Here is a 22,725-nt window from a genome sequence, read left to right as displayed (position 1 = left end):
GGGAAGACACAGAGAGAGAGTGACAGAGAGTGACAGAGAGTGACAGAGTGACAGACACTGTCGTGAAACTGAAGCATGTTGCCATCTGTCATTCTCTGCACTCAGACACAAGGGGGTAGGTGTTTCGCTTTTTGAGATGTGGAGGAACACAAGGCGCCATGTGGAACAATATTATGAATCTTTAAATGTTGATGTAGTGGGACACGTGATAATGCCAGCAGCAGTACTGTGGTTTGGGTCAACTCCAAGTGCTTTAGCTGAGTCACAGTGTTAGACACATGGACCACTGACCACTACATACATATTAGCACATGTTGAAGAGCCACACCCCCTCACCTTTACCTACATAAAGACAACCCCCCCTCCCTCCGCATCTATCCCCCTGCTACCTATCTGAGATTCTAAATACAATAGCCAATAAATTCTCAGGTCCATCTCAGATATTGATTAACCTCACTCCCGCCCGTATAGCTGGCGGGCGAGCAAGCAGAGAGTCGTTCCCATAGCAACATGTAGCTGCGTTGTCTGCTGGGCAACGGGGAGGGGGGGGGCAGAAAGCGGAAGGGTGGCGGAAAGGAGGGGGAAGGGGTACTCTATTTATAGTGCGTACGGCAGGCAGTGAAGTCACGGCCTTGTCAAATGAATTGGGGCAAACACACCCTGCTGTTTGTTCTGTGGTGTAAATTTGTGTCGCTGTTTAGCGCTGCTCTGCTTTGCTCTGCTCTGTTTTGCTCAGCAGTTGCGCTAGACTGGTCTGGACTGGTGAGGCCACACTTCAAACAGCAAACGCTGGTGTGCGATTGGTCTAGCTTCTTAAATAGGTGCTTGTGATTGGTCAGGCACTGAGAAAGCTGACTTGAGACACTTTGTTTGACTATTGTAATCAAACAAGATGCATGTGGTTTTTGGTCTCTCTCTCTTTCTCTCTGTCTCTCCCTCTCTCTGTCTCTGTCTCTCTCTGTCTCCCTCTCTCTCTCGGTCCGCCAGTGTCTTTAAAGTACCAATACTTTTGGGTCTGTTTCTCCCTCCCCCTGCAGGCATAGCCTCCATGACAGTGCCGGTGTACATAGCTGAGGCGTCCCCCCCTCACCTGAGAGGCCAGCTGGTGACCGTCAACACTCTCTTCATCACGGGGGGCCAGTTCACTGCCAGCATGGTGGATGGGGCCTTCAGCTACCTGCACCACGACGGCTGGAGGTAGCACACACACACACACCAGCAGGCACGTACATGCAAACCAAATACACACACACACTTACACACACACACACACACACACACTTACACACACACCAGAAGACATGCACATGCAAACCAAACACACACACACACCAGCAGGCACGTACATGCAAACCAAATACACACACACACTTACACACACACACACACTTACACACACACCAGAAGACATGCACATGCAAACCAAACACACACACACACCAGCAGACACACACATGCAAACCTAAAGCACACACAATCCATGCTGTCTGTCTGCCTGAGCAGATAGCGGCTGATATTTGTGGATTCCTGTCATGTACAATGGTCTAGCTGGGACAAATGTCAATAGAGCCATGCATGTGGGTTGCAACATAGCTAACATTAGCTGAGAACAGGGATAGGCTGGAGATAACATCCGTCTCAGGTTCTTATAAAAAATACAAGGCCTATAATTCTTTTTCATGTTCATTGTAGCCCAGGCTTACAGCTCTTCTACATGTTGAATGCTCAGAGATATTCGTTAGATAGCAGTCTTTGTGAGTCTTTGTGCTAACAGGCATTTCGATTTAGATGGAAATTGCAGATATTAGTCAGTCAACTTACTGTAAGAATAATTTTACCAGAAAAGTTTCTCTGAAACTTAAAGAATGAGAAAAGGTACAGTTGAACTTTTACAGTAACTTGCAAACCCATTTTTTTTTTAAACATAAAATGACAAATTTTCAGCTTTGTGACATTTCACAATGCAAATGAGTAGTGTTTGGTCCTCATGTCATGACAATAGTGGTGAATGGAAGAAAATTCAGCATTGAATTACAACTAAGGAAATATATTTTAAATGGAGAGTTTTTTTTTAAGTACACAAGTGTAAGTGTTCTCACTTTTTCTGTCAGTGTGTGTTTCTCTCCTTCCCAGTCTCGCTTTCTCTTTCCTCATTAACCACCCCTCCCTCCTCCTCCCCCTGCCCTCCCCCCAGGTGCATGTTGGGCCTGTCTGTGGTCCCAGCGGTGCTCCAGTTCATGGGTTTCCTGTTCCTCCCTGAGAGCCCTCGCTGGCTCATCCAGCGGGGCCTGACGCAGAAGGCCCGCCGGGTGCTCAGCCAGATCAGAGGGAACCAGAACATAGACGAGGAGTACGACACCATCAAGAACAGCATTGAGGAGGAGGAGAAGGACTGTGGAGGAGGTGAGAGGAGGAGAAGGAGGACAGTGAGGGTAGAGGGGGAGGGGTGAGATAGTGGAGGAGGGGAGGGATAAGGGAGGAGTGTCTGTTATCTATCGCCCTCGTTTTTGTCTAGCAGCCAGACACAAACAACACGCATACTCTCACTCTGTCATCTCTATCTCGTCCTCATCCTACCCTCCTATGTCACCCAGTGAAAGGGGGACATGCACAGGGGCTCTTCACATACACCAGCTGAGTGGAAGGGGGTGTGCTGTGGGTAGGTGGGGGAGAGTGGCAGAGCAATGCCAATGTCAGATAAGAAGGGAGAGGAGCTGGTCAAATTGGATCTAGTCCGACACTAATCAACCTTGACAGACTGGGAGCACAGAAGCCCTGAGTTGGAGTGCCTTTCACATTCCCTCGTTCCTACTGGCTGGGAGTGAAGTGGTCCTTCAGAAACGCCAACGCTGGAATATACACACGTGCATGCTTACACACACACACACACACACACACACACACACACACACACACACACACACACAAACTCTGGTGTCTTCTCTCCATCTCTCTCTCTCGCACACACACAGACACACACACTGAGGGCGGACACGCCCCGAGGTACTTGGTCTCCATCCAACGTATCCATTTAATCTGTTTGTGCGTCAATAAATCTTGTTCCTCACTCAGGTACAGAGAAAGGGAGGCAGAGACATACAGAGATACAGGGAGTTATAGAGGCAGAGAGGTAATGAGACATACAGAGAGACAGACAGAGAAACAGGAAGTTATAGAGACAGAGAGGTAATGAGACAGACAGAGAGACAGACAAAGAAACAGGAAGTTATAGAGACAGAGAGACAGACAGAGAAAGAGGAAGTTATAGAGACAGAGAGGTAATGAGACAAACAGAGAGACAGACAAAGAGACAGGAAGTTATAGAGACAGAGAGACTTACTTTATACTTGCAGACAGTATTCATTTCAATGTTTGAATGTCACTAAACAGTACATAGGGATTCCTGGCAAAATAGACCCGATCTCAATGTGACTCAAAGTAAAGATAGTATAAAATGTGTGGGATAATAAGTGTATGTGACAAATGGTGGTATCTTTCTGCAGAGAAGGTCAAAGCTGTAGTGTATGACTGTGTAGTAGTATATATATGTTTACATATTGTGCTTGTATGGGTAAAGGTTACTGCTGCATGCAATTAATGACAAAAGTTGGCAAGTGCATTCCATCAAACGATTACTGCTCACCCTTCTAGTGTGCTGATATGCGTATACTAGAATTGATATCTCCAGTATCGTGAATCGTTTAAAAATGAGTGGACCCTCACAGGGGCAGGAGTCTGGGATGCTGTTGTGTGTAGAGTGTGTCATTATCTTCTTGAGCAGGGTTGTTATGTCTATTGTTCAACCTGGACTCAGCCACTGCTGAGATGAGGTGTCACTCCTCAAACCTGTAATTAACCTTTCCTTTAAATATTCCTTCCGGCTATGGAATACCGCTCACTGTGATTCGCCCACTTCTGGAGGGGGCTTGGCCTATCCGTGTTAGCTGGTGTTCAGCTTCAGTGTTTTTAATCTTTGTGTCAGTGAGCTGTGTTGACATGTTCACCTATAACTCATAGTTTTGGTATGGTGTTTGATAGATGTTAGCTTCTGAAATGTGTGAGTGATGTGGCGAGCCCACTGCATGTGTGTGTGTGTGTGTGTGTGTGTGTGGCGCCTGTGTGAGTAGGGGCCACACCTGTGAAAACAAAGGCTTGTGTTGCCCCTTCCGCTGACATTCCAGTTGCCACGGTAACGGCACTTCTCTCACTTCTCTCCATCACCTGTGAGATGTGACGATGACACCGTGCGCCTCACCCTGGCGTCTCACCGCCTCCTTCATTAGACGAGGCCAGTAATCACGGAGACTCGCCGTGGTAACACACAACAGTAATATCTCTTCATCGGTGTTCTGCCATGACCAATCTGTAGCATTATGGGCTGGATCTGTCTCCCTGCTGTGCTGGATGTGTCCATGGAAGCATCATCGCCATGACTCCACTGGTACTTTGCATGCTCCGCTTCTACTGGCTGTAGACCCATGTTGTAATGAAGAAGAGAGCTGGAGAAGATTAGAGGTTAGCTTGGTCTGATGATGAACACAGTGATGATGATGATGATGATGCTGGTGTTGAGGGTGATTGCAAACAAAGTTTATGAGCTCTTATTGCTTCTTGAAGAGGACAGAACTCAGCAAGAGACAACAAGCTGGGGAGAGAGAGAGGGGGGGGAGGGGAGAGAGAGTCAATTAGAGATGGATAGACCGCAGAGAAGAAGAGAGATGGACTGATGTAAGAGTGGTTTCATAGTTGTTACAGTGTATCTGTGGTAGAGTCATGTCCAAAGTCATGTCCCCTCTCGCTCTTAAATCAATGGACTGCTCCCAGGTAATATAATGATGCACGATGCCATTCTTCACAAACCCAGGTGTTATATAAACAGCCTGGCACAGGCAGCATGAGATATTCCGGTGAGAACCGTTCTTACAAGAACAAGAGAGAGTCCAGATTCTGCTGGCTCTCTCCTTTATGAAATATTCACAATGGGCAAATGATGTGATGAAACTCTGGTGCTGCCTTTCCACTGACTAAGCCATTCTCCAAATCATCAATTCACGGAGTCTCATTGGTGGGAAAGTGAGGGGAATGAATATATTTATATTTGCATAATAAGTTTAAAGTGAGTACCCGAGAGATGTAGGCCACAAATTCTGCTGAAAGAGTAACAGTATTTGCCAGCCGTATTGAGTTGTGAATGCGTCTGTCTATTTTGATTGTTGGAGGCTTGTGTAAGAATCAGCTGATTCCCTCTTAACTTCAGAGGCAGGAGTGTACGCATCTCATTTGAATTAGGGGCTAATTGAATATTAAGACGCCGGAGGTTTTGTTTTCGGATTCAGTTCAGACAATCTAGTTTTCAGTCTGCCCTCACTCGATGGGATCTGACTAGGAGAAAGGCAAACAACACAGAATAACAAGAAAAACGGTGTGAAAAACACAGATGGGGGAAAGATTCCCTGCACCTCCACAAGGGACATAACAATACGGCCCGATGCCTTCTTACTGTGTGGTTTCTTACTCTGACAGTGGTTGCACCCATCAAAAAACCTCCAAAATGTTTGATTCCCACAGAAAGACATGAGACAACAGTGTTCTTAACTGTTGTCGTCATACTGTTACCTCTACTGTAGTTTCCCACAAAGATCAAATACATTCTGTCATGAAAGCGAATTGTTTGGCTCCCGTGGTGTTGTTAAACGTGTGATGAGCGCAAATTAAGTGAACAGATGTGTTGGGTCGGCCGCAAAAATATTGGAGCTATGCAAGTGGGCCAAAGGTTGGGCATGGCTGCTCTACTTTATTCTACCTTACTCTACTCTACTCTACTCTTCTCTTCTCTACCTCCATTCCACCCTACTGTTCTCTGCCACAGAGCACATGACATTTGCCAAGTCTCAGGTCAAGTTATCATGGCTGCAGAGGAGAAAGGACATTAAATATGAAGTGTGATGAAAGAATGGGACTCTTGTGTAAGGTGTGGATGGCAGATATAATAAGGTAGCACAATACTCTCTTGCTGTTTTCACTGTGTCTTCTATTTTCTCTCTGTCTCTTTCACTCTGTCTTTCCCCTCTTTCTTTTCATCCTGTGTTCCTTTCCAGGTCTTCTTAGGGTGATGTTGTTGAGGTTGCCAAAACGATTCCATGGTTCCGTACACAAAGCCAACTCAATCAGGTTAAGGTTTGTGAGGTGATTTCAGTGTCTGTGTGGTCTGTATTGGACCATGTATGTCATAGCAACCAGGCCTGGGCTAGTTTGGCTGAAGGCCAGTCTGAAGAAAGAACCTTTGTAGCTGTGGAAGCAAGGTTGCTGATAACATTCTGTTCCCCAGCTCAGCCCTCCAGGTGGAATGTGAATGATGTTCCAGCGATTCACCCACTTGTCTAATTACAAAATCAGTTTGGAAAATACCCAGAGACCTACACAGCAGATGAATGAGCAAACAAACAACATTCAATAGCTGCGAGACACTCTATTAGCTGCTGAAATGATCTCTGTGATCCCTGATGCAGCCTGATTACCTGTGTTATCTTGTTAGATTTAGGTAGGACACTCAGGGAACCATCCTCAGGTGTTATGGAAATGAAGCAATTTCTGTTCATGCTCTCTCTCTCTCTCTCTCTCTCTCTCTCTCTCTCTCTCTCTCTCTCTCTCTCTCTCTCTCTCTCTCTCTCTCTCTCTCTCTCTCCTCTCTCTCTCTCTCTCTCTCTCTCTCTCTCTCTCTCCCTGTCTCACTTTCTTGCTCTGTCTCTCTGTCTCTCTGTCTCTCTGTCTCTCTTTCTCTCTCTCTCTCTCTTTCTCTCTCTCTCTCTCTCTCTCTCTCTCTCTCTCTCTCTCTCTCTCTCTCTCTCTCTCTCTCTCTCGCTCTCTCTCTCTCTCTCTCTCTCTCTCTCTCTCTCTCTCTCTCTCTCTGTCTCTCTGTCTCTCTGTCTCTCTTTCTCTCTCTCTCTCTCTCTCTCTCTCTCTCTCTCTCTCTCTCTCTCTCTCTCTCTCTCTCTCTCTCCCTGTCTCACTTTCTTGCTCTGTCTCTCTGTCTCTCTGTCTCTCTGTCTCTCTTTCTCTCTCTCTCTCTCTTTCTCTCTCTCTCTCTCTCTCTCTCTCTCTCTCTCTCTCTCTCTCTCTCGCTCTCTCTCTCTCTCTCTCTCTCTCTCTCTCTCTCTCTCTCTCTCTCTCTCTCTCTCTCTCTCTCTCTCTCTCTCTGTCTCTCTCTCTCACGTGTTTACTTGGGTCTGATATTCTACATCAATGTGATTAGGTAAATTCCTAATGTCCAGTGTAACTGTTGGCAAACTAGCAGTTTTGACTGCCCAATAATCTCTCTCTATCTCTCATTGGTCTCCATCCTCTTGGCCCTCTCTGCCTGCTTGCCTGCCTGCCTGTGGATGTCGAGGAGAGCTCCAGGCACCACAGCCCCCCAGGGAGTCTGTCTTCTCCATTAGCATGGGGCAGGTGTGGGTTAGGGAAGATTGGAGTTTGTGTGATTTATTAGCAGTATTACCAGGCGATGCTCAGAGCAACAGAGAGTTCCCTCCCCGAGACCTCCTCCATGACAGGAAGAACTGTTTAGCATCGGAGATATCTGATTGGTTGAGACTTAGGGAGCATTGGGCGTTTGATTGGTTTTCAGACATGAGAAGAATGGTGCCAGCTTTGATATAAATAGGACCCAGATGGTGTTTATACGTGTTTGTACATATTTGTTTTGTCTCTTAGGTATGGCATGATGGATATAGGTGGTGTAGAGGTGGTGGTGTGTAGAATTTGAAGGGTGGGTGTCCATTACTCATTGCTTCCTGTTGGAGGATTAAAAAATAAATCTGTATGTGTGTTAGAGAGCGAGAGAGACACACACACACATACACACTCACAAATACACACAAATGCAAACACACATACATTCAAACACACACCCGCTCACATACACTCATACATAGAGAGAGATAGTTTTGTATACCTCCCAAGTCTCAGCAGATGATGGTAAAGTGAGTGTAAAACAGCGTTATCTGGTTCACCTTCCTTCTCTCACAGCCTTCTCTCCTTCCTCTGCTTGGTTCTCTCCCTCCCCCCTCCACTCTCCACACCCCTGAAGTCTGCTGTCAGTTGTAGTACCATATGAGACAGTTGTACTGGCCCTCCCCCTCCGCTAACACACACACAGTCACACCTACACGCACACACAAATAAACACACAAACACACACTTCAAGCGAACGAATCAATTTGAACATTGATTCCTCCCCCCTTTTTTGTTTCAGTCAAAGTGCTCCTGTTTGAACACCAGAGCCTGAAGCAGCATGTAGTGACTCACAGGCTCCTGGTGGCAAGGTTACGCTCAGATGTTGATCTTGATCTTGCGGTTTTGGTACAGAAGATCGTTTAGCTTGCCCCAAGCTTCTGAAAGCTGAACAAGAGAGTGAAAGACAGATGCATACTACACATAGGAAGTGTATGACTATTTAAAACAGTGCAGAGTTAGAACTGAATAGATACAAAGATACAGAGAGAGAGAGACAGAGAGAAGTGGGAATTTGAGACATACTGTAGTGAGAGATAGATTTGGAGACTTAGAGAAAGATAGTTCTTCAACACTTCTGTCTCCCTGTAGGGTTTCTCTGCATATTAATTATTGAAGGAGGAGGAGAGAGAGCTGAGCCAAGGCTGTTCTATGCTGGGGATGTCTCTCCCGTGTCTGTCAGAGATCCGCCAAGAGAAGCGCTCTCGATCACACAGCTCAACACCTTCCATCATCCTATCACTTCACAGGATGTGATCATTAACATCTTCACTGGTTATAAATGTAACAGGTAGAAAGACAACTTTTTTTTTGTGCCTCACATCCACTGTTTGTTTTGAAAGCCGTGGTGTGTGTGTGTGTGTGTGTGTGCGTGATTAGTCACGTATTCTCTATGAGTTCAATATCATTATCTCTGTGTGTGTGTGTGTGCTCCTTCATCCTCTCGTCTCTGTGTTTTGCCCTCAAGGTGTTTACATGAGATCTATCAGTTGCTACACTATACTTCATACTTCATATTTCTCTCTCTTTCTCTCCTCCTTCTTCAGTTCAAGCACAGTTCAAAGACTCCCTTCAGTGCTAGAACACACCACATTGCATCCACCAGAAGATGTATGCATGCCATAAACTGCATATCTAGAACCTGCTGTTAATGATATCTGTAAACATAGTGTTAGGCTTCATACAGTGGTTCAGCTATCTCTGCAACAGGGATGATGTAGTAGGTTAGATTATATATATACTCTATAAAGCCTGGATGTATTTCAGGCAAAGCTAAATGAAGGTTTACATTTGTAAACAAAAGCTGTTGTTCCCTCAACATATCTTACTGGAAAGTGTGAACAGTCTGTCAATCATACAAGCGCTCAATCCGACTTGACAATGGAGAGGTTTAAAAATACATGTGCAGCTCCTCTGTCTCCACCCCGCTCCAGACATGATCCTCCTCTCAGTTCCCCGCAAACGCGCTCTTACATAACCAGGAAGAGATTCTACGGCATTCGGGAGTCCACAGGGAGCAGTGAGCAACACAATAGCTCCCTCAATCAGTACACAGTGCCAGGGTGTTTCAGCCGAGATAAAAAATAAGTGCTGGAAGGATGAGGAAGATTCCTGTCGCCAACCAGTTGGCATGACAGGAACAGATCTGGGTTGTCTGGTTTGGTTGAGCGAGGCACTAACAGCTTCAGTTCCTCACAGATATGGGTTGGATTCCTTGACATATGAGTTACTTAAGTTCAGCTTCCTTCCTGTGTGGCTTCCCACTCACCTCTCTAGGATATGTTCTTCACTCCCTTCATCCCAAACAGCATACTTTTTGTTACATATTGCAGCCGCCCTTACAAAGTGCGCACTGTCGCATGCAGTATGCATGTACATTTACATTTAGTCATTTAGCAGACACTCTTATCCAGAGCGACTTACAGTAGGTACAGGGACATTCTCCCCGAGGCAAGTAGGGTGAAGTGCCTTGCCCAAGGACACAACGTCATTTGTACAGCCGGGAATCGAACCAGCAACCTTCGGATTACTAGCCCAATTCCCTAACCGCTCAGCCACCTGACTCCCCATTTAATTGAGACGTACTACTTCGTCATAGCATTGTGCCTTCATCTTTTGACCCTCTTGCTCATTCATCCGTCACAAATTGTAGAGCAACATTTTTATACTGTTGGAAAAAATGGTTAGTGCTACAGTTTTTACCTCTCTTGTTGTATAGTTTTGTATTTGGTTCTTTATTTACCTGGACCTCACCTAACAGAGGAAAAGGAGGATTGTAGGGTTTCTGAGTGTGTGAGTGTGTGTGTGTGTGTGTGTGTTTGTGTGTGTGGACCTTAGGAGCAGCACCTAGCAACCAAAGGCCCTCAGTGCCCTCGACTAAACACACAGCTGGTCTTTAGAGAAGAGAGGAGAGAAGATATAAATATCTCTGTCTTTTCATTGAGTTTAATTGTTTCAGTATAGTAACTCATGTTCAATAATATTGAGTCTTAAAAACGTCTCTAATAGTTAGATGCATAGATGTTCATAACATTCCGGAGTAGTCCAATAACCCATTAGCTGGACTCATTGATGACCTCATCACACTCTATTGTTGACTTGATTGGGGTTTGTCCGAAGCAGCATGTGTTCTCAATGCAATCGGACCATCTATTGACTCAGTTTAAAGCATTGCACAGCTGCACAAATGCTTCTCTGATCAATGGAGAAACAGGGGGGTTCATTCGGATGGAGAATATTAGCAGTTATTGGAAAGCAAAATCCTTCCAAACCTCCTTCTCTTTCATCTTATGTCTCTCTTTTCATCTCATCTCTATGTCTCTCTTCTCTACTCAGTCGATTTTCTGTCTGTTCTCTATCTTGTGACTGTGTTTGATTTTACTTCTGTGTGTAAGCATGGAAATATGATTTGTGTTTTTGCAGTAGTAACAGACATACACACATACCCACACACACACGTTGGCGTGTAAAGTCGGCAGTGTTTGAAGTGTGGAATAAAACACCCCTAACGAGGCTCCTGCCAACTTCACAAAACACTCCACCTAATTGGACAAGCGGTTATTAGGGAGAGGTTTGGGTGTTTCCCAGGCAAGGGTTGCCAAGATGTGAGATAATTGGGGGATTCCATTGCTGGATATCAAAAACGGGGGGTGTGGGGGGGGAATTCTTCCTGGTTTGCCTGCTCTCATTAAAACACCTTCCACTACTGCAGCTTTCCATGGCTGCATGGCCAAATTAGAAGGTGTAGTAGGGATTTCAGCAGTGTTCTGCCACTGTTTCACAGTAGAGTCAGGCTATCAGCAGTGCGAGGGAAACATTCAAAAAGGGTTCTACTGGATGGTAGCTGCAGCCACAGAATATAACACTGCCTTGTCTTTGAGGTCCTCTTCAAATGCACAAATGGCGATAGGCCCCAGAGCCAGCAGAATCTATTACTGTAGCTCATGTCTTCCAAAGTGGGATTCATATACACCCATACCCACAACCACTACAGTCCTAATGCGAATACAATGTATTGTTTTCTGACCCAACTGTCTCATTTCCATTTGTCTTTCTTTCTTCCTTCCTTTATCTCTCTCTCTCTCACTCTCTCTCTCTCTCTCCCTCTCTCTCTTTTTTTCTTGCTGCCTCCCAGCTTCTCAGTCGTACCCTGATTAGGTTAGAGGGAAGCTGTGTCCTAGCTCATCTGCCTGTGAGGAAATGAAGATATCTCTGGTGTGCATGGTATTATCTCTCTCTCTCTCTCTCTCTCTCTCTCTCTCTCTCTCTCTCTCTCTCTCTCTCTCTCTCTCTCTCTCTCTCTCTCTCTCTCTCTCTCTCTCTCTCTCTCTCTCTCTCTCTCTCTCTCTCTCTCTCTCTCTCTCTCTTTCTCTCATCAATATGTACATATATACACAGTAGATGCATCTGTGTGTGTGTGTTTGTCCCAGCCAGTGAAGTTAGCGCTTCATTAAAAGAGTCATTACCTCTCAGGCCAGTTCTCAGGTTGGTCCATGAATCTGGATTTGTGTTTTTGCTAATCAGATCGCAGCTCTCTGGCACTGCCCCCAGGGGCCAACCAATCATACTCTACCATGTTAGCGTGCTTTAAATAGGTTCAACCCCATAAATGCATCACTTCCTTTCGCCAGCGCAGGGCTAGAACTCCCTCTCTCATGTCAACACTCCAGCCCTCGCTGTGCATCCGGTGCTGTGACCAGCACTAATGAGGAAAACACCGGCCTGTCATGTCCACACACTGAGCTCTTCCAACAGCTACGACATCACTTCCTCTGGAAATGTAACGGTGGCTGAGGCTGAGCTGTGCTGGTGAAAAGACTTGTGACTGATGTGATTGGCTGGTGTCCTGATTGACATCATGGTGTGATTGGCTGTGGAGACAGTGTGATTGAAAGGGCCCTGTGCTGGGGAGCGCTGCTGAATGCTGATTGGTCCTGAAGAGGGAAGTGATAGAAAAGTACTCTGTGCCAGTGGGATGCGTGCATCTGTGATTTTTGTGTGTGTGTTTGTGAGTGTATGTTGGTGGGAAGTATCCTGTGCATGTGTTTGTGTGTTTGTGTGTGTGTGACAGTGGGATATTGCCTGTGCATGTCTTTGTGTGTGTATTTGCATGTGTTTTTGTGTGTGTGTGTCAGCAGGGTGCTCCTTAGCGAGTGTGTTCAGTCTGTCTGGGAGCTAAAGGAGACGTTCTCCAGCCCAGCCAGCATCTTCCCACTCACAGCTGCTCCCCACCAACTAGCCAGTCCTCTCTGTGTGTGTGTGTGTGATATCACTGTTGGCTGAGTGTTTGCGTGTTATTCCCTCTTTATCAGAAAGCTGCATGCCTGTCCAGACGCTCTCATCCTATTATGGATGCTGCTGTTCCCTGGAGTGTCCTGTCTGAAGACCGGCTCAGAAGTTTCTCGGCACAAACTTTGAGATAAATAGCAACTACATTAGCTATTGGTGTTATTCTTTGAGTGTTAGGGTGTACTGAGCCTGTAGACCTCGCTACACATGCAGCTACGACCGCTATAGCAACACTAATGGAAAGCAACAGTTACATTTACATTACATTTAGTCATTTAGCAGACGCTCTTATCCAGAGCGACTTACAGTAAGTACAGGGACATTCCCCCGAGGCAAGTAGGGTGAAGTGCCTTGCCCAAGGACACAACGTCATTTGCACGGCCGGGAATCGAACTGGCAACCTTCTGATTACTAGCCCGCTTCCCTAACCGCTCAGCCACCATCTCCCTATTGACAAGAAAATCTCTCAATACAGTAATCTAATTCTCGCTGTGTGTGTGTGTCCAGATGGCCCAGTGATCTGGCGGATGCTGACCTACCCTCCTGCACGGAGAGCTCTCCTGGTGGGTTGTGGACTGCAGATGTTTCAGCAGCTGTCTGGGATCAACACGGTCATGTGAGTAAACAACCCAGGGCTTTACCTCAGCGCACTCACACAGTCTGCCACACCCGGGTTCAATACCTGCTCGCTTACGTGACAGATCTGTGGGATCAACACTGAGCACCACACTGCAAAGGTTAAGCATGCTTTGGTTTCGGGTCAAGGCGTTAATACAGTCTGGATGACATTGGTTTGATGACTTTACCCACTCAGCCACACGTCAGTTGAGGACTGGAGGACTGTTATTGTTTGAGAAAATATCCTCATCCACGAGATCCCTCAGCCAAGCATGAAGAGATGCTTTGATGTCCAGGAGACGATGGCATGAAAGACCTCAGTGGAGGCCTGATGCTGTGATACCTCAGGGTTAGATCTTTCTCCCACTGTGCTGAGTGGCACAGCCCTTTGTGACGATCTGAACCGTGGGTTACGTGGTCTGGAGAGCCTTGTGTGTGTCTGTCTGCCGAGGTGAACTGTGTTCTGCCCACTGTAAACAATCTTGGGATGTGTGCTGTTGCTTAGCAACCATCAGAGGTGAGCGTAATGGGAAAGTGTGTGTGTGTGTGTGTAGTATGTGTGTTTGGGCTTTGCTGCCTGTATATACTGTATGTTGTTGCGATACTGCATGTATGTCTGTCTGTCTATCTATGTTTGTCAGCCTGTCTTTCCAGAAGGTTGTCTGTTTATCTGTTTGTGTTCCTATCTGCCTGTCTTTCTCCTGCTGACAGACTTCTCAGAACTTCCCTTCTGCCTCGGCTCAATCTCTCCCTCTTCACTGAGAGGGTGAGATAGAAGGAGAGAGAGAGAGAAAAAAGAGTGAAACTCTAAAGTTCTGTCAGTTATCCTACATCTGATACTTGTCTGCTTAGTTGACACCTACAGTCCTATGAGAGAGGTGAACTTAAATGTGTATGTGTTGTTGGTGTGTTGTGTGTGTGTTTTGTGCGTGTTGTGAATATCAGTTCGGTCAGACAGCTGTTGTTCCTGTCGGAGACGTTGTTCGGATGGATGTTATCATCAATACCTCTCATTGACTAAAGGTCTGCCTGGTCCGTCAGCCGATTGGCTGTCAGCTGAAGCTATTGATTAGTCTGACCATGATGAGTTCACCGAAAAAAATCTTCTTCGCTCCCTGTCTGCTGGACATGACGACTGACCAATCAGACGACTTCCGTGCTTGTGCTTGTTGTGAATGTCAGACAGCTGCTCTTTCGTCTTTGTCGTTCCAGTTCCCTCTCTTCCTTTCAAACTCCCCCTCTCATTCTGATTGGATCTCTCCCTGTCTTTCCCTCTGTATATTTTTATGGCTCTCAATCTCTCCCTCCCCCCCTGTCTCACTTCATTTTCATTGTGTCTGAGCTGAATGAAACCAGATAGTATCTGTTGTTCATTGTCTCTCTCTTTCGCTCTCTCACTTACCCCCTTTCTCTGTTCCCCTTCTCTCTCTCTTCATCCCCCTCTCCATCTGGGCCTGTCAGTCTCCTGAGTGTGGAACAATGTGAAGCCACAATGGGCGGACCGAGCTGGCCAGTCTCCAGAGATGTCAGAACTTGCCATTAGATGAGGACTCATAATGATTCGATTATCCACACTATCCAGCTGGCAAAGGTCACGGAGGCAGGTGGGGACTGGATACTGACATGGAACGGGAGGGAGGGAAGGAGGGAGGGAAGGAGGGCAATAGATGCAGGATGAAGGGGATGAAGGGTGAAGGGAGGGAGAAAATAGTACCGAAGCTGAATGAAGCGAGGGATGTCAAAATGGATAGAAACAAGTGGAGGGAGAGGAAAGAGAGAAGGGGGGTGAGAAGAACAGACAAGATGATCATAACTGAAGTGGACCCCGTACCTTGTTCAGATTAGATGTTGTGTTGTACGACATCTGTGTGTTTGTTTATGTTGGCCAGTTGGCAGTAAGCACATGGGCAGATGTAGAAATGTCATGTCTAAAATGTCACTAAATGCCAGTTACATGATGACTCAGCCTGTATGTGCGTGTGTGTTTAATGTGTGTGTGTTTGTATGTGTGTGTGTTGTGTGTGTGTGTGTGTTTTGACCTGGTTACATTTGAAAATCGTAACAGTTGCTACCTTGTATCCCTTGCTGGTGCTGAGAAAACCATCGACATGCAACGGGGGGGAGAGACCTTTTGCTACCCTGCTGTCTCTCTGACAGGCTGGGGAGAGACCTCTCTCTGGGTTATTACACTATGCTAATGTTCCCCCTAATCAGACAAACACACGCTGCCACAACCTCACACACTGTTATCCTATAAACACAAACATGTGCACACACACACATGCACGCAGACACTCAGACACAGCCACATACACTGCCCTCCCACTTACAAGCAAGCCTCTAATCTTACTAATCCACAAGCAGCCATCACTGCCCTGGTAATTGTTCCTTAAAAAATTGGTTGTCCTTGCAATAACCATATCCTTGTAGAGTAATCAGTGAGTCGGCCCTGTTCAGATAGTTGTTGTGGTGGGTTTTAGTGTGGTTGGTTGGTCTCAGCAGCCATCTTGTTCACTAGCCTGGTAGGTTTTGTCTGCAATGAATATGTGGTTGGCAGGTGGTACCTTTTACGGCCCATTCTTATAGGCCTGTTTCGATGGGTGATTTATTTTATACCACTACTGGTCTGCTACCTTTGAGTTCTCCGGCCGTCCAATGTTCTGTTTTTGTATTTGATCTTTCTTTGTCTTTCCTCTCCATCCTTCTCTGTCCATCCAGACCAGTTTAGGAGTGTTAGTACACTGCGACTGTCAGAGTGACTCATGTCCTCTCACCTTCAGTGTCAAATGGACTGTGGAGAACAGGAGGTAGCAGAGCAGAGCGAGGGAAGGAGCGGCAGGTTGAAGAAGCAGGAGGGGGAGAAAGTGCTGTGTGGGTCATCATCCATTCTGTCGGGTCAATAAAAAGTAAAAAGGAAAAAGTATGCAACCAGTCTGTCACTAACAGCACCTCAGAGTATCTCCACTCCCTACCTCTCTCCTTCCATCCACATTCTCTCCTTCCTTCCTTCCTTCCTTCCTTCCTTCCTTCCTTCTTCCTTTCTTTTTTTTTCTTCTCGTGGTATATAAAGATAAAGTAATTTTGTCGTGCTGGAAATGTGCACGCACACACACATCTTTTTTCCACCCTCTCATCAACCTGTCAGTGTCATCTGTGCTCATCCACCCGCGCCACTCAGACTCTCATCCCCCTCTTCTCCCCTCCTCCTTCTGCAATCACCTCTCCCCTCTCATCCCTACGTCTGTCTGTCAGTCGGTCTGTCTGTCTGTCTCTCTGTCTGTCTGTCACTCGATGGATTACCACAACACATAAGTATGGGGTATCTCTCCCTCTCTCCCGCACCTCCTCCTTGCTGTCCGTGTTGTCACCCTCGTCATGTCAGGGACCAGAGGTGTGAATTGAATCTAGAGCAGAGCAACAGGGGCGACGGACTGTTTCCACTTTCAGAACAGGGGGCAAGGCCATGGCATGTCACATCTTCATCACCCCCCCCCCCCACACACACACACACACACACACACACGCCCGCACACACATATACTGTATACACATGCAATTATCATGCCGACACACACACAGATACACAAATCACCAAACACCCACCTCCCCACACACACACACACACACACACGCCCACACACACATATACTGTATACACATGCAATTAACACGCCGACACACACACAGATACACAAATCACCAAACACCCACCTCCCCTCACACATACTGTCCACACACACACACACACGCTCTACATACAGAACACCTAGCCTCGCTCCTCTCATTCCCTTGTTGTGGCTTCTATGCAATTTGCATTTTGCAGCTGTGTGTGTGTGTGTGTTTGATTTTCTCTGTTATCTTGTTGGCCCTGCACTTGACTCTACCATGGGTATCTGTTCAACTGGTCAATAGGGGGCTCCTCATGTCAGCCTGGTGTCTGAGCTGCTGGCAGGCTTCTGACAGAGAAGGATGTCTGTCACCATGCAGACTAGGGTCCAGTCTCAGAGATAACAGCTGACAGCTCTCCGACCAGCACAAACTGCTAGCCCCAGAGCTGTTTGCCTTGCTGGACTTAAATAGCTCTCTGTCATAAAGACTGATTGCAAATCAGTTTGCTGCACTGCCCTTCTGTAAAGGGCCTGCAGCCTCAGCCAGTAGACCAGGAGCTGTGATAATGTGATTGCTTCTGTGAACATTTGATGACTCTGATGAAGGTGGACAGTTGGAGATCCAGTAGATTCTACCTTGTTCATCTAATCCGTGGATAGCCCGTCCGCTTTCCTACCAGTGATGTCATTATGGGCGTGTTTGTTCACGATTGACGGTAGTCAGGGTTTACTGTGGCGGAGTTGTTTTTCCAGTTCTATTTCGGAGTGAGGTGTAGAGGTGTGAGCTGCAGCCTCTGGTCTGGTTCGCTAAACAGCCTGAGTGCAGCAGAGATGGATCACAGCAGGTCAGCGCTGGAGGAGAAGTGGTGATTTTACTCCCACAGCTTGCCAAACCTCCTATTTCAGACTTTCTGGGACCATGTGTGTGTTTGTGTGTTAATAATAATAATAATACATTTTATTTAAAGGCGCCTTTCTCGGCACTCAAGGACACCGGCGTACAGGATATAAAATACATTTAAAAACAAAGAATACAACAACATTAAAAACAACAGAAGCAGGCAGCGTAATTGACATCAAATGAAATATGTAGTTTTAAACAGACTTTTCAGGTTTTGAGTTCCGATTTGAAATGGGGGAATGAGTCAATATTTCTTAGTTGGGGTGGTAGTGCATTCCAGAGACGGGGAGCAAAGCGGCTGAATGCTCTACTCCCCATGGTAGTGAGGCGGGCAGAGGGGACAGACAGGTGAATGGAGGGAGAGGATCTGAGGGAGTGTTAAAGTAGGACTGAAATGTGCAGCCTTTTCCTACCTTCCTCCTGACATGTTTTTATGCCTCTGCGTGGGGCCTGAAGGGAGTCCCAGTCTTACTCTGTCCAGCTAGCTTTCCTGGTAATGAGCATGGGTGTGGTCACCACACCACACATCTCTGCTTTAACAGAGGTGTGCAGAGTTAGAAGCGTAGGAAAATAGAAAGCCTTTAAAATGTCGAGGCTCTCTGTGTTTCCTGCCCTCTGGTTTTTGGAGTTGGAATTAGAGATGAGGAAAGAAAACAACATGCTAATCATCCTTCCTCATAGAGGAAGAGAGAGGGGGATCTTTTATTTATACTTTTTAATGACTGTTTTTCCCTTTGTTGCATCGTCCTGGTGAGAGTGGGGAACTGCTATTCTGTGCGCGCGTGTGTGTGTTCACACACTTTGGATTTTAGGTCATTTAAAAAAACAAAACAGTAATCAGCAGTTTATGTTGTTATGGAACATATTTAAATGGATTCTATTTACGTATGCTTCCACATGGTTCTTTGGTTCTGCAGCAGTTTCTGTAGTCTGAAGAGGCCTGATTGTAGGGCTAAAAAATGACCTGCTCAGGCCTGATGATGTGTAGAGTGGCTAATCTGACTTGGAGAGGTGGTGCTCAGGCAGCAGGAGTCTAATGATCACAGGCTGGGGCTTGGGGGGCAGGAGAGAGGTGGTGGGGGGCAGGAGAGAGAGAGGCTTGGGGAGGCTGGGAGAGGTTAAGAGAGGTGGAGGACACCAGGGGTGTGGGGGTGGGGTGGGGTTTGAAGCCTCTAAGTATGGAGGAAGTGAGAGAAGAATGGAGGGGTTCTATTTTTGTTGCTTGGCATTGGTTGGTAAAAACATGTTTTTTTTTGGGGAGATTTGAGAGAGAGCACTTGTTGTTGCTGGAGAGGACCAGTAGGACATGAACCTCTATACATTTTCTCCGATTTCAGACGTTTGATCTTTATTCTCTCCTCCTCTCACTCTTTACTTGAGTGTTTCTTTATTCCCATCATCCATTCTTCCGTAAACATTCCGTCATTTTCTTTCATTGCCAAAGCTGCCACCCTACCAGTGACAGCCCTCCCTCTCTGTGCCCTCAGGTACTACAGCGCCACCATCCTGCAGATGTCGGGAGTGCGAGACGACAAACTGGCCATCTGGTTGGCCGGGCTCACGGCTGCCACCAACTTCCTGTTCACCCTGCTGGGGGTGTGGCTAGTGGAGAGGGTGGGCCGCAGGAAACTCACCTTGGGGAGCATGCTGGGTAAGGGGTCAGAGTTCATGGTTAAAGGTCAAATTGGAACATGATCTACTCTAAAATGTCCCTTGATACAGCCATCAAGGAACTGAAATGAGAATAAGAATAAGCTAGTAAGAAATACCTACTCTGACCATATTGATGATCGAGAATGTGAAGGACTGCACAGTGTCGTGTGTGCTGCAGGAACATGCCCTGTGTAGACAGTATGCTGTGTTTGTCTTCCAGGTACGTGTGTGAGTTTGTCTCTGCTGGCTGTTGGCTTCCTGCTGTCTGCCCAGCACTCTCCTCCCATCAGCCTCCACCCCACAGACCCCTCCGTGGCCAACTCTACCTGCGCCACACACCTGTGAGTTATGAAACCTCTTCTCTGCACTCCTCTCCTCTGGGCTACACTGCTCTGCTCTATTCAGCTCTACTCTATTTTCCTTACTCTGTTCTGTTCGGTTTTACTGTACTCTACTCTACGCTGCTCTGCTCCACTCTAACATACAGTGCTGTTCCACTGTTGATGGTACAAGACATATAGTGCATCCACAAATCTCCATTTACTTTTAAGCACTATACACAGTGTTGGAGAATGACAGTCTGCTCTCTAATCAAGGTGGAGTAATGTACAGTGCTGTCTGACGGCCCATCATGCTTCATAGCTCATGCCATCATTTTATGTTCTCACACCCACAGTTGCATCTGGAATGTTTATCTGGGCTCTCATCTGGACCTTAATCTGTCTGTTGTGATAATAACCTTTTCACAAAAATACCTGTCGCCATTAGCAACAGAAGGGTATCAGCTGGCATTCGTGTCATAAAATGAGAGTTAGATAGAGGACAGAGGGGGAGAGGGATGAAGAGAGAGAGACACAAAGAGAGAGAGAGTGAGAGAGAGAAAGATAGATAGACAGACGATAGACTGATGTGTTGCAGTTGGTCTTGCTTCTCTCTGTTCTGAGACACACGACAGGATTGGACAATGATGTCATCATAGCAACAACCCTTGCATTGAACCCTTCTTCCCCAAACAGCATTAGTTTCCACTTCACACTCGCTCTGTCACACACACACACACCAGACAGACAGACAAACACAAACAAGGCAATGACAGTCTCAGAAAGGGGAGTAGGTATGTATTTAATTTCATGAGTCATTTCATTCGCTGCCATTCAGTTTATTTAGACACACATGCCTGAATCCGTGTCCATTAAGGGACAGCCCACTGTAATGACCCCGCACGTGTCTCCTCTCTCTCTGATCCGCCTGACTGCAGGATGTGTGAGCCGTGCATGCTGGACCCGGGGTGTGGCTTCTGTTACCGTGAGAACAGCACGACACTCTTTGCCTCCTCCTGTGTACCAGTCAATACAGCCTCCACTGAGCAGGCAGCATGGGGCAGGTGAGCCACAGGATGGGATTTGTTTGTGTGTGTGTTTGTGTGTGTGTTTGTGTGTGTGTGTGTGCTGGAAAAGGAATATGTTCGGAAACGAAAGAACGCTATAGAATCTCTGAACAACAACTATGACATCATAAAATCGAGATGGCTCTAACCTCCGAATTATTCACTTCAATCTAATTCGCCTCAACAACTAACACACCATTCCTGCCACTACTAAACCTGTCATACAGACTTTGGTATGACACTGCAGGTTTTCGCATGTATATTAAATGAGTCAGGTGGTTGAGCGGTTAGGGAATCGGGCTAGTAATCTGAAGGTTGCCAGTTCGATTCCCGGCCGTGCCCAAAAAAATGACGTTGTGTCCTTGGGCAAGGCACTTCGCCCTACTTGCCTCGGGGGGAATGTCCCTGTACTTACTGTAAGTTGCTCTGGATGAGAGCGTCTGCTAAATGACTAAATGTAAATGATATATATTTCCCCATTCTAACAATTTTCATGGCATGTCACTTATTAACTGTGTCTGAAGTGAATGAAGTGGGAATAGGTTCTGCAGTCAGTCCAGAGGTCTGTCTTTGCCTGGTCCATTTTCACCTAGCAGAGTGAGCAGGCAGCAGCCAGACTTCTCTCCCCAGCCTGGGAGAGAGGCATCAGGCCTCAGAGCACTCCCCTGAGACACCCAGCAAAGTAGCTGCAGATGGGAGCCGTTAGTATGAACTCCCCTCTCCGACTCTGACACTTTACTCAGGCTTCGATGTGTGAAAAAGGTTTATTATCACTCTAGATAATCACACCTGCAGAATGATTTGATATATACAGGGGAATTGGTTTCACATAGGTGCTCAAACTTTCGTTAAGAATTCTGTGCATGCTTTATTTGTGTGCAGGCAGAGGAGACAACCTTGTGTAAACGTACATTACGTGTAGTTACGTAAGTGTTTTGTTGACGTGGTTCTGGTTCTGTGTCCAGGTGCTCCAACTCTACCCAGGAGAAAGAGAAGACATACTGGGCCTACAACTACTGCCCCACGTCCTACTCCTGGGTGGTCCTGCTGGGTCTGGTGTCCTACCTGGCCTTCTTCGCTCCAGGTGACACGCAATAACAGACAGGAGTTGTACTTATTTGTTTATTTTCCTATTTATATGTATTTTCAATATTTTCTTAAATCCTCAGTAGATTTTAAAGCCATGTACAGGGGTCTTTTGTCCTCCCAGAGCAGTGTTGAGTGCTTTCCATCTACTGCACCAAATGTCCATTAGAGGATTATGCAATTCAATTTAACTCTCACTTTCTCTCTTTCTCTCTTCTCTCTCTCTCTCTCTCTCTCTCTCTCTCTCTCTCTCTCTCTCTCTCTCTCTCTCTCTCTCTTTCTGCTTTGTATCAAACATTATTCTTCTAACCCACCTTCAATCTTCTTCACATCCTCTTTGGTCCACTCTCCCTTCTCCAATCCCAGGTATGGGACCCATGCCTTGGACAATCAACTCCGAGATCTATCCTCTCTGGGCCCGGAGCACAGGCAATGCCTGTTCTGCTGGCGTCAACTGGAGCTTTAATGTGCTGGTGTCCTTCACCTTCCTGCACATGGCTCAGTACCTCACATACTACGGTGAGCTAACCACGGGGTCAATGACTCACACATGGCTCAGTATTCATCTACTACGGCAAACTAATTACTGATCAATAGCCCTCCTGGCAAGGGACAGCACAGGACTCGCCATTGATTTATCAGCAGAACGATTTCTAAACGCAGAACGATTTCTA

The 22,725-nt window shown here is 46.6% G+C and overlaps 1 protein-coding gene across 1 annotated transcript in view; it reads left to right on the top strand.

Annotated features, from left to right (window-relative positions):
* Positions 1–22,725, top strand: part of LOC134037366 (proton myo-inositol cotransporter-like) — a 28,325-nt gene that overhangs the window by 2,906 nt on the left and 2,694 nt on the right. Inside the window, exons 2-9 of the mRNA XM_062482588.1 lie at positions 1,038–1,197; positions 2,195–2,403; positions 13,306–13,414; positions 19,413–19,576; positions 19,799–19,919; positions 20,837–20,962; positions 21,931–22,049; positions 22,418–22,570. Coding sequence (XP_062338572.1) covers positions 1,038–1,197; positions 2,195–2,403; positions 13,306–13,414; positions 19,413–19,576; positions 19,799–19,919; positions 20,837–20,962; positions 21,931–22,049; positions 22,418–22,570 — 1,161 coding nt within the window. The remainder of the gene's footprint in view (positions 1–1,037; positions 1,198–2,194; positions 2,404–13,305; positions 13,415–19,412; positions 19,577–19,798; positions 19,920–20,836; positions 20,963–21,930; positions 22,050–22,417; positions 22,571–22,725) is intronic.

This window comes from Osmerus eperlanus, chromosome 17 (genome assembly GCF_963692335.1).
Source record: "Osmerus eperlanus chromosome 17, fOsmEpe2.1, whole genome shotgun sequence".
NCBI classification, from domain to species: Eukaryota; Metazoa; Chordata; class Actinopteri; order Osmeriformes; family Osmeridae; genus Osmerus; species Osmerus eperlanus.
The sequence above is the reverse complement of the archived record's forward strand: the minus strand, read 5'-3'. Positions and strand labels throughout refer to the sequence as shown.